Source organism: Solea solea, chromosome 3 (assembly GCF_958295425.1).
Source record: "Solea solea chromosome 3, fSolSol10.1, whole genome shotgun sequence".
NCBI lineage: Eukaryota > Metazoa > Chordata > Actinopteri > Pleuronectiformes > Soleidae > Solea > Solea solea.
Genome location: NC_081136.1, coordinates 27,169,731 through 27,182,764, shown reverse-complemented (window position 1 = coordinate 27,182,764; position 13,034 = coordinate 27,169,731). Strand labels below are relative to the sequence as shown.

The 13,034-nt window shown below is 41.1% G+C and overlaps 1 protein-coding gene across 1 annotated transcript in view; it reads right to left on the bottom strand.

Annotated features, from left to right (window-relative positions):
• Nucleotides 1-8,848, bottom strand: part of LOC131456444 (transcription factor Sox-5-like) — a gene marked incomplete at its 3' end in the record, with an annotated part of 9,271 nt that extends 423 nt beyond the window's left edge. The window contains exon 1 of the mRNA XM_058624788.1: nucleotides 8,595-8,848. Within this exon, the coding sequence (XP_058480771.1) occupies nucleotides 8,595-8,671 (77 nt within the window). The remainder of the gene's footprint in view (nucleotides 1-8,594) is intronic.
• Between the last annotated feature and the right edge of the window lie 4,186 nt (nucleotides 8,849-13,034).

The window sequence follows — 13,034 nt, the reverse complement described above, 5'->3', positions numbered from 1 at the left end:
AACTCCTCTGCAGTTACACTGTAAAATCTCAACTTTACCAGTGTAATTGAATCTTTAATTGTTTGTTTCCAAAGAGGTGTTATCATGAGCTAATTTCTCAAAAATATTTGTGCTTTTAGAAACACATCAAATGCTTCCTTTTTTATATATATATTTGAGATTCAGTGGACATGACACGTGTAATACTCTATATTTGAAGTAGAATCAGAAAACTGAGAAATCACCATTTAAGAGTTTATAATATTTTAGAAAAGTTTGCAAAACTATGAGCTGACAATTCTGTGGACCGTTTTTGTCAGCTCTCATCAATGCCGAACAAGTCAGAATGAGGGTTTTAATGTTCGACAGTGTGTATAGTGCATACACAACAAGGTGCATATATATATATATATATATATAAATAAATAAATACACATACACATATATATATATCTGATGTCTTTATCTTGATGTCTTTATCGGTTTCTCTTCCATGGGCATACTCAGCAAAACTAAAGCGATAAATGACCAGTAAAGCTCCTCTATTACTTTCAATGACAAAACACTTCAGAGATAAGACTGCACATGGCTGTCATTAAATACAACTGATATTAAAACTGAAATTCACTTGTGTCCTAAGACTCGTGTCCATCGTGTGCACACCTCCACCTATAGCCATCACCCCTGTCTACAGATCTGGGATCGGCTTTGAAATGTCATCTCACGTAAGTACAACTTCAGTTCAGCTACAGAAACATATAAGATAGTAAGATTCTCTGATTTTTTTTATTTTATTTTAATTGACCATCATTTAGGAATAGAAGCTTCCGTGGAATTTGTTGATGAGCCTACAGCATACAGACAAAAGAAGTTACACATTAACACAGATATCCAAAACTGCTGGTCAGTGTCTTCTACTGAAGAAACAAATTCAAACACTTTGTTTCATCATTTGCCACTCTCGTTTCTCATCATCCTCTCCCTCCACTCCTCTTGACACCCGTCCCCCTAACCCCCTAAACTCTACTACTTCCTCGGAGGTGGGTGTCTATGAATGGAGAGGCCTTTAACAGCTCCTCTCAAGCTATAAAAAACCCTTTCTCCCTACAGTTCGCCTTTGAAGTTGAATTACTATACAATTGAGCACGGTGGGTGTGCAGGTTACGCTGGCTACTTTATTTAAAGTTTGGCAGGGCTGTTGTGACGGGAGAGACCTGGAGGAAGACATTTGAATGCGTGGAGCGATGAGATTAAAAGATTTAAAAAGATGGGGGTTTAGAAGGTTGATAAATAAGCCCCAGCATCCAGGTCATAATTACAAAATATTTGCATAATTTTGCCTGTTTTTATAAATTCAACATGTCACAACAGACCAAACCTTAACATACACTGAATTCATATTGCCGGCCCTTTTCTATTGAACAGCACAGTAATGGTCTTTTAAATTGACAGCACACTTCTGAAAAAAAATAAAGCTGTGTACTTTTTAATTTACTAATCATTAATAAGTAGACTCCAAAGAAACTTAATTATCATTAGTTGTTGTTTCCCAACCCCTCATCCTCTCATTTCTGTTGCCGAAACCACACAAATACACAACTATGCACACGGTGAGAGCTCTAAGCTGAGATTAGAGCGCCACTACCCCTTAGCTTTTTGATGATTAGCGGCTCCTCAACTAAGTCCTTCTCATATCACATATGTCCACTGCTAGTAAGTCACTAATCGTACTGTGACGGACGTCCATTAACGGGCAGAATAATCTCCGTTTATGGTTGGTGACATCTCCTGGCCGCCGCTTACTGTAATCAACGTGCCCATTTCATGTTAGCACGGCAAGCTTATGCACATGTAAGCAACGTTTAAATACAGGCAGACAGCTTATGAACACGCGAGGGTGGGAGCTCACACATGCACAATGTTTTTTTGTTTTTTTTTTAAATACACACACATCAAATTAATTAAAGAAAATGGGGGCAAAGATTTGTTTCAGCTTCAATGAGAAGTGAGGGAAAGACAAAGCAGCCATCGCAGAAATGTCACAGGCTATCACACACACACTTAAACATACACACACACACACACACACGGCTCTGTGTGTCTGACTGCTAACATAATCATGCCGCTAACTGCTCTTGTTAACTCCTCTACTCAGAACAAGCTTTCAGGGAGTGTGGGAGCCTCCTCTGGAGAATTCCAAACAAAGTGTGCACACTTATGTGCGTGTGTGTGCATGAGTGCACGCATGTGCGCAGTCTGTCTTTAAATTACAACCTATTATTTCACATCACTATTTCACGTCAGTCGAATCAGCCGTCTACAGTAAAAATAAGCACAGTGGCTAATTCCAAAGTGCTGCCAAGAGTCAAAGTGCCATTTTTTTTCTCCCTGTGACTGCTAAGAAGTGTGTGCCTGTCACTCCGGTGTAGGTCTATTTGCCTGGAAATGTGAGTTATCTTTGAAATTGTTCTGAGGGAATAGAAGGGCATATCAAAATAGTTGAGCGGAATGTGCCTTTTAGATAAGGTGCCCAGGGTGTTTTTGCCTCCGAGGAGCTGACTGCAACATTTACATCTGTATGACACCTCAGGCGGGAATTTAAACAAATGTTTCCCCCTCGTGTCATGCTATCACTCGCTTTATTGCCACTGCTTTTTTTCCCACTGGTTGCTCCTCTCAGCTTTCAAAACAATTTCCTCTTCTCTTTTTGTCTCTATCTCTCTGTCACACACTCTTGAACTTATTTTAATATCGTCTGTCCTCTTGCTCTTTTCCTCTCGCTGTCTTTCTGCCTCTCTTTCCCCCGGTGTTGTCTTACTGACTGTTCCCTCTTCACGCAATCAGCTGTTTGTAAGAATGTTGCTCCATTCATCCATCCATCACTTCGCTCCCTCCCTTCTTCCCTGAGCAAACTATTAAGTATATTGCCTAATATCTATATATAGGCTGTCCTTTTAAACAGTGGGAAGAATAAAGCAGCAACACAGAAGAGGGGATGACATGGAAAGATAAAAGCCTGAAGGATCAACAGCATGAATGTTATTCCCTCTTTTCTTGGTGTGGCTCTCTTACATTATGGCACAAGCATGACAAGTTTTGAATCTTTGTTAAGCATTAAAACATAGACTTTTTAAATCCATGAACATTTCAATTTTAAAAAACAAACGATCAGTTTTTAAAAAGGGAGTGTATGCCATAATATTGTAAATGAAGACATTTTCTGCTTAATAGAGTCACTAAAAAAAAGCCTGTTGAATTTTTCTTCTCTATTTGAGTAAACCGTGTGCAACATGGAGGAAATATGAACACAGCTCCTGTCTGTATAGGCTCACAAAGTCACATACATACACACCCTTACACACACATACAAACACAGACACACACTCACAGCCTCACACACACACAAAGCATCCTCTGTGAGGTGCCTTAAATCGGCGGCCGACAGCCCAAACTGTGTTTCCTGTCCGGCTTAACCACAAAAGGCAATAACACACAACCTAATGTCACTGCTGTTAATCACACACACAAACACACACACACACACACACACACACACACTGGAGACAGTCATGTGTTCGTGTAAGTTCATGTGCAAAGAGAGAGCAAAAAGGGTGGGTGCAAAAGACGAGGGCCAACTCATGTGGCCTCTGGAACTACCTCCCTCTCTCTCTCTCTCTCTCTCTGTTTATATGTCTTCCTCTCTCGTCCATTCGTCCACCCTAAGCTTTAGTCACCAGCAAGGCATTGCTCCACGTACTTTCCTTGTCATTATTTCTGCTTTTCTCCCTCTTAAAAACATTATTTATGTCTAACACTGAGTCACTGGATGATGTGATCATCACCGACATTTCAGCATGGAAGAAAGGATAAGGTAAAGATGAAGGCGAGAGGGAGAACTACAGGAAAATATCCGTCTGTCCATCTATCCATTTATCTATCAGGAGGGTTTGTCATCATCAAGTTCATGGGAAAATCTTGAGTGTTGCTATGGAAAACGGTAAAGAAAAGAAACAAAAAGAGAGAGTTTTTGAGGGAGGAGGAGAAGGAGGAGGGAAAGAAAAACCAGACGGAGAGAGGAAAAGTGCATCCGGTGAACACTGACCCTGCTCCCCTGATGTTTTGCGAGGGGGAGACACTGCATAATGTTTATTGAGCGGAGGACAGTGTTTTTCCATTGTTGTGCCAGGGTGCTATTTGTGCTGCATTTGTTAAGCAATCCATAAAGGAGTCACAACATTTGTCTCACTGTCAGCAACTTGGCCTGCCCCTGTAAACCAGGCACAAACACACACACACACATGCTCTTTCTGTCACATAAATGACAACAGACAAATACAAACACACTCCCAGCTGTCCCCTTTCTTTCGTCCTATGCTTTGAAACTCTCCCACCTTAGTCCAAATGGTCGCCTCTCTTTTCCTCTGACAACCCCCCCCCACACACACACACACACTACCTGGAAAGACAGAGGTTTCATTGTAGTGCTCTAGGAGTAGGCTCTGGGTCTCTAACACTGACTCCTATTGTGGACTGGAAGGATGGTAAGAGAGGTGTGTGTTTGTTAGTGTGTGTGTGTGTGTGTGTGTGTGTGTGTGTGTGTGTGTGTGTGTGTGTGTAAGACAGAGCAAGCACAAGAGTGCACAACGTAGTGAGATTAGTGTAGGACAAAATGCCTAGATTGACGGATAGCTTAAGACGGGAGAGAAGACGAGATTTGTGAAGTGTGAAATTTTGAATAAATACTTATGCGCGCACACACACACACACACACACAATCCTGCTCTGTTGACAATGCAATCCTCCACCTGAACTCTGACCCCTACCCTGTGACCTCATGTCATATGACCAAATTCTAGTTAGCCTGGAGGGACACCTCTTGTCTGTCTGCTTTTTTTCCTCACACACTTTTCCTTTTTCTTTTCCAGTCACTTAAAACACTCCATCACTTTCTCTTTCTTTTACCCCAACTCCTCCGTGTCCACAGTTACACAACAAAAACAACAAGCACAACAACAACAACAAATGAAGCCAATTATTCATCGTCCCTATCTTATACTGGCTATCATAAAGGGTCAGCTGATCACGAGAGAGGAAGGTCATGGTGGGAGAGAGCTGGAGGGGTGAGGGGAGCGAGTGAGAGTGTGCTGAGACAAGGGAGGAAGTGGAAAGGAGGAGGGGGTGGTGGGGGGGTTGGCTTTAGCATTCTCCTCTGGTATTTTTCTGTCTATCGTTCTTTCTTTCTTGGCCCCCTCTCGCTCCGTGGATGGAGACACGGTTATCAAGGCTCTCTGGGGACAGACAATATGGCCCAGACAATGGCCTCCAGTCCGAGGTGGTGGTGCTGGTGGAGGCGAGGGAGTGAGTGAGCGAGCAAGAGGTGGAGAGAGAGAATGGGTGAGAGAAAGAGTGAGAGAGAGAGAGAGAGAAAGAGAGAGAGGCCAGGACAGGGCCACAGGGGAAGAAAGGGGCAGAATGGCACATTAGTTTGTGGAGCACGGACACTCTACTCAATTACACTCTTGCTTGCTCTCTCTCTCTCTCTCTCTCCTTTACAGACGCACACATTCTCTCGTTTGACAAACACACACACACACACACACACACTCCACTTGAATCTGACAGTAACAACTTGTGTCAAATTTGCCAGAAGTTGTTTTTTTTAAATCACCAACAGCATGAACTTCTCTGAAAAAATAAGTTGATAGTGATTAAATAAATTAAAGCAATTAAAGAAGCACAGCAGGGGAAAAATATATGTTAAGTTTTAAATGTTAAAGAAGTAATAATGCTGAACGGCTTTCTGCACCAAGGTAAAGTGTAGACTGGACTGCACAGGTTCAAACTGTTCTTTATATACACTGCTGAATGCTTTCCTCTCGAGCGGAGAATTATACTTCATGATGCGGTCAATGTTTTTTTTTTATGTAAAAACTGTATGTAAGTACAGAATAAGACAAATGTACTCCCATTGCTTAATAAACATGTCAACAAAAAATGGTCCCAATGAAATGGGAGTAAAAAAATTGTGTCTTGTTTAAACTGATCAAAGTGTGGACACATCCACTGCTGACTGCCACTACTTCAAACTCACTCTCTCTTTCTCACACACACACCCTAATAAACAGAGACAAATGGAGGGGTGTGAAAATCCACCACTGTCTTAACACCACATTGACACAGACCTCTTCCTCTCTCCCTCACCTCCTCCACCCCCCACATCTCCCCCCATGTGTGGAAGTCTCACTTTTCTGAAACCACGATTTTATTCCTTCTTTTCTCCATCGGTGAGGAATGTGTCAGTTTGACCACATAATTTCTTTCCCTTCATCACTTCATCCACTGCCACAGTTGCCCCGTTAAACGTCTCTTTTCCCTCTGTCTTTTCATCTGGGCTCTGATTGCTTTGGATTTCTGTGCATCTCTCTCATTTGTGTGAACAGATGAGGCCGTGTTAGCAGAGGCAGTCTGTTTCCACTATTTCGGGCTTTAACTGGAAATTTTGATACAAAGCTGAGCACTTAGAACACTAAGAATGAAAGACTTTAAAATCATGAAAAGTGTAATTAATATTCAAAAACCCAACATAAAATATTACAAATAAAGAAAATCTTGAAGCTTTGTCAAAAAGTTCAAAAAGTAATTGTAGGGTTTTTTGCTGAGTTAAATAAAAAAACAAATAAAACTGATATAAAACTCAAATTCAAAAAGACAACAAAGCAGAAATCACTTGTCAGAAAAGAAAAATAAATGAGACAAAATAAAACTCGCAATCTCCTAAAACTCTGCCAAACTCTTCATCATCAGACATTGGCAATCAAATTCATGATCAAATTTTTACAGCTGTATGATTGAAGGAAAAAAAAGAATTAGAAAAGGAGAATAAGTGGAGAAAAGTAAAAGAAGAGGAAGTGTGTTGAGAAGAAGAAGAAGAAGAAGAAGAAGAAGAAGAAGCAGCAGCGGCAAAACGGGGTGGAGGAGAAGAGCGGGCACTTACAGAGACGCAGGAACCGAGAACATCGCGACCACAAAGGCTGAAGCGCACACACGAGTTGGAAGATACCCTTCTCTTGCTCAGTCACGGACACAAGCACACATACATCCACGTATGAATGTGTGCGCATACACACACACACACACACACACACACACACACACACACACAGACACAAACACACACAGAGCCACAGTGATGGAGTGTATTACTGGAAAGCAAGAGTTCTAAGCGCTCTCCTCCTAAGTCATTGTAATCCCTGCATTTATCTCCATATATTCTGCTTTTCTCTATAATCCTTTAAATTTTTAATTCCTACTAGCTGTTGTTATCTTTTTTCTCCTCTCTTCAACCACTTTGCTGGTTTATTAAAAACACATTTTTGCCACATCTAAATGTGTTTTTAATTCAAGGGGCCCCCCTGAAATCCTCCTCCTAAGTCACCCGACCGACCCCAGTTAGTCACCAAAAAAAAGTCCCATTCTGTGCCAGTGTGTGCATGATTGAGTGAATAATAATAATAAACTATATATAATAAATTGTTTATATTAAAATACTGGGTATTATAACATAATCTGCCATTCACAGCAGTGGCATCAGCATCAAACAGACATTATTCCACAGGCAAAAGCCTCTTGTGTTTAGTTTTGGGAAAATGTTAGATGGTTCACACCTGTAAATGACGCAGGCCCGCTCAAAAATATAAGAGGAGCCCAGTGAGATTAAAATTAGCATAAGTCAAGAAAAATAAACATACAAAAACAACAACATGCAGATACACAATAGGATTAATGAGGCTTTGCATGCATTGAATTTGGATTAAGTTGAAAATAAATAAGCAAATTGCAAAAGAAGCAGCGCGGTAGGGCACGGTATAAACACGCCAATTTTATGTTTAGTCTTGGACTTTTTCAGTGTTTAAAAATAAAACGGAAAAAAATTCTGCGTGTATTTTTGACCTGTTGACAGGACATTAACAATGCTGTTACCGAAAGAGACTTCAAATAGTTGAGAGGATAAAGCAGAAGTAAATAAAGTTGTGGTGAGCAGTGGAGATGATGAGAGGATCACACATTCTGACTTGAACGCACACACACACACGCACACACTAAGTGTGTCTTTATCTTGAACACATGCTTCAACACTGTTTTCTAGCAGTTTGTCTGTGGACGTATTGGATTGGATAAACATGAAACTTTGGTCAGACGGGACAAACTCACACTCAGACACACACACACACACACACACACACACAGAGTAAGAGAATTATAAAGCCTGCTTTGCCACAGCTTTGTATATGATATCTCTTCCAAAAGCACAGAGTCAGTCAATCATCAACTCTTACCATCTCTGACTCCGTCTCCCTCACACACTCGGACACACACAAACAAACACACACACACACACACACTCCAACTCTGCCAACTCTTTCAGGACAGTTCACATGGTAAACACACACACAGACAGCGAGAGATTCTTCTCTTCTCAAACACACATGCTTTTCTACTTCCTACTCGTGTTGTCCCAGTGCCGTCTTCTCCCCACGTCTGTCCTGTCCTCTGTCTCTGTCATCTGTATGTGAATAATTATGTAGTGTGTGTTATTGGGAGAAAGCGTTGCGTACCTGTTACACTCCTGAGGTAGCTCAGGCTCAGTGAGCATGCTGGAGTAAGGGTCCGTCTCTCTCGACAACAACAACATAAAACAGTCCCACAATGCTCAGATGAACAAGGTTAGTGTCCCAAAGAAGAGAAGGGGTAGAAGTGATCCTTCAACCTCTCTAACACACTGCTGATTCTCTCTCTCACTCACTCTCTCTCTCTCTCTCTCTCACTCTCCTCACACACTTTCAGACTCACACCCTCCCTCTCTCTGCCTCTGTCCCTCCTCTTCTCCCTCTCTTGCTGTAAGCTGTGAGATCTAGGCTCAGCTCTTAAAGGGCCAGCAGCACAGCCTCTTCCTATTCCATTCAGTGTGTGTGTATGCCAGTGTGAGAGAAGGAGAGAGAGGGAAAGAGAGCGAAAGAGAGAGCAGAGGGGAGGGGCAGTTTGACCAGCGGGCTCATCACTCCCTGAGTGTAAATGCACAGCAGTGCTGCCCCCCTCCACAACTGCATCGCTCTCTCGAACACACACACACGGTTTTGACATGCTCAGACAACTGTCACAGCTCATGTAGACACAGTCAAAGACCACTGGAAGCCCTTGTGCACTTTGTTATGCAATGTGGACATTTGTCAATATGTAGTGAAATACATTGGACAATATTTAAAAACTCTGAAGCACAATCAGTTCCCAGTTTTTTTGTTTTTTTTTAAAGCATGTTCTATGTTTATTTTATTTCTTTACTAACCAAGATGTGTTCAAACACCCGGCAGCACAAACTTCGGGCACTCTTCAGGGCATGTCTGAATTGGAAATAATGCTTTGTTTAAATAGGATGTCGGGGGTTGGGTCATGTTTTCCTTTAACACAAACATTGTTGTACATTAATTCTGTTACATATGACGCCTTCATGTCTACCAAGCGATTCAAAAGGGGTAGATTTTAATAAATGATTGTTGAGTCATTTTAAATCAACAATCACATCAGTGATTGAGCCTATTTATATTTCTCTGGTGACATCAGTGTGTTGTTCAGTTCGTTTAGCCCTCAGTAATTATCTTTAAAAATAAATGTGTCTATAAAAATTAAAGCACAGTTGTATTTATTTCTCACAATTTGATCAGGTGAAATATTACAGTGAGTAATGGAAAAAAGAGCAGCCAAAGTGAACTGCTGAATGTAGACCTGTAGATGACAGGCAACACACGTGCAACAACTTCTCAACACACGTTTAACTCCTTTCACCGTTTCCTGTTGTGTATGGGCTCAAAAATGCAATGACGGTGACCTTCGCAGATTCTCCTAAAATCGTAGGACGCACAGGCCCCATAGAAGCACTAGGGGTGATGGTGGAAATCGATACAGTGAAATATTGAGATATTTTTCGAGGCGATATTAAATCTCTTTGGAGACACCAAGTAATAAAAAAAAATATTTTTCACTGATACCATAAAAAAAACAATAAAAAACATTTCAGTCCAATAGATGGTGCCAAGTGCTCACTCTCACTAGAGCTATTGTGTGAGTATTATCGCAATATATGATTTATGTATTTCAGTTCTCATGCCTCTTCCAGTGACGATACTCTGACCAGTCAGTGCGCAGCAGACTGGCGACGTCACGTATAGTATCGGCTCAGCTCGGTTGGAACCTCGCCAGAGCAGGTATTAAAAAAGTACAAGGTATCAGGTATTATCGCTAATGGAAAAGCAAAAAAAAAAAACGTGCTGTGCCGCGTGGAGCCGAGGCGAGTCGTGCCGGGACCATGTAGTGGAAAAGCGGCATTTGTGTTCCCTCCCCGGTGCTCCCTGGCTCTCCCCGTGCCTCAGGTGGCCCTGCCTGGCCATGCATGGCACTGGGTCCCGTCTGAGGCACGGGGAGAGCCAGGGAGCACCGGGGCACAGAGACACAAAAGTCAGACTTTAAATGATTTCCCACCCTGACCCTAGGGAGGCTCAATAGACTTCCACTTCCAAAAGAGCAAAACTTTTCCAACAAACAAATAAACAAAAAAAGATCAATATGTATCCTGAGCAACATGGCAACATGGTCCAGATTGATTAAACATTAATCCTGCATTTCAGCAGATTATTACCATTTGCTGATTCAACAATGAAGTGAAATCTAATAAATGAATGTTTTCAGGGGGAAATTATTCCCACTACTTTTGTCAGTCTGGAGATAAATGATTACTTTATAAATGCAACAAAGACGCAGAATGTCAACTCACCTTATTCATCCATTTCTATCAACTTTACCTTTTATTCCCTTTTTCATTGCTATGCTTATATATGCTTATTCAAAGAGTGGAGCCATTAGTTTATATTAAATGAATGTTGCCTTTTATTAATTTTGAACAATGGCAAGGACAAGTGACGCAGGAATCTGAAAATAATGCATATCCTTCATCCAATCAGAAAATGTTTTGGTTTTTTTCCCCAGGGCCATGTAATAACAAATGAGATAGAATAAAAATCCGGCAACAGACTTTATTTTCCATTCTGTCTTCCTTTGTTGTGATGCAGTGAAAAAGAGACATTCGACTCTGCAACACGGAGCAGTTCTGTTGCAAAACGACAGCTGAACGCTTTCAACAGAACATATGCTGAAGCTAACATGCATGAATGAACAAGCGTGCACACACACACCACACACACACACACACAAAAAATACACATACAAGTTCACTAAAAAATCTTCAGAGATCGCCCACACCCATTGTGTCTTCAGGTATACATAATGTGTGTGTGTGTGTGTGTGTCAGAAGTGTCAGTAGTGCATGCTGCTTTCAGCCCTTAGTGCTGTCAGTCACTATTAAAAGGGTGTGTGGTCTATGTGTCACACATGCGGCCAATCAAGCTATTGTTCGGGAGTGCGGAGAAAAGCAAAGCTGACAGACTGCCACTTCTGTGATACTTAAACACATACTCAGATAGTGACACACAGAGAGAGAGAGAAGGAAGGAGAGAGGGCAAGTCTGGTCATTGTGCCTACTGTACACACATACATGCACGCACATGGGCACACACTTACCCAACGGTAGACATGAACAACTGCACAAAACAATGGAAAACGTTAACATGTGAACCCACCTATAACGGAGGCTTACATTGAACCTGTCATTAAAACTATAAGGATAAAACTAACTACATGAAATCTTCTTTTTAAAGTTACAGTTGACATCAGGGGAGATATTCAGAAACAGCCACAAAAAAATCACTTAATCTCTATGTAGAGCTGATATCTAGGTGCACCAAGCTACAGACGTTTGATAAAAGTGCCACAGTGAAAAGTGCTATATAAATAGAGACCATTTACCATTTACTTGAACCAGCTTTGGTTTAATCTGGAGTGTATGGCATTTAACATACTTCAGTTTTGGGAATATAGTTTGAGATAAAAGAAACATACAACATATCATATCACCTGACCACTAAATTAGTTGTTGCTGTTGGACCTGATGATCTTTGGTTTTGTGGGAGACAGTATTTTCTCTAACAATGATATTAAATTGAATCGTCATGTTGGTACATGTAACTGTATACAGTTACAACAGTACACATTCATGCTGACCCCCCTTCTGCTCTCAATAAGACTGCAATCTGAACATGTCAATGTCACCAACAATCAGTGTAGCTTCAGTTTTCCATTTACTTAATCTAATTCATGGTCAAATGGAGAGAATACACTAAGATGGCTAAATCTAATCGCATTCCTCAACTAAATTGAAGCCCGATTGGAAACGCCATCTCTCCTTGACCCCGTAAACAGCTGCAAAACCAATGATAACCTCATTTGTGCATTACAGGAACTTAATTTCTTCATTATGCGGCTGAGTCAATGGCAATCGGTCAACATAACGGAGCAGTACTAACCTGAGCACACCTCTTGCCCTGCGCCCCCTCCCTGCTACAGTAGGTTGTGAGAATGGAAACAAAACTTTTATATGTCATTACCGTTCACAAAATGGGCACTGCTCATAGTGACCTTGAGAGTTTACGTTGCCGTGAACTTAGCTATGATTAATTTTGACTAGTGAAAGGATTCTGAAGTAGAAACAGGCTAATGCATTGGACAACAATGACGGCACCGTTCAGGCAAGGATATGTATTTCATGAATATGCAATGTGTGTTTAAAGGTATAGTGACAAAATAGGGGAATAAAAATATACTAAAAATCCCTCAGACCATACCAATATCCGCCAAAGACACTCAATATCTCAATGTCAATAGACTCAAGTCCAGTTCACTGCCAAAATCTAGTCATCTTTTCCTTTGGCCATAAGCTCCACCCCTAGAAAATGTGATCAAAGTATACACTTACATTTTGGAAATATGCTGCTCAAAAACACACAAACAAACAAAGATTAATGATTCTTGTGGTGAAGAAATATGCTTGTCAAAGACCTATCAGGTGTGAGCCGTTTGCTGAGGAAAATTAATGAACAAGGTCACAAGTT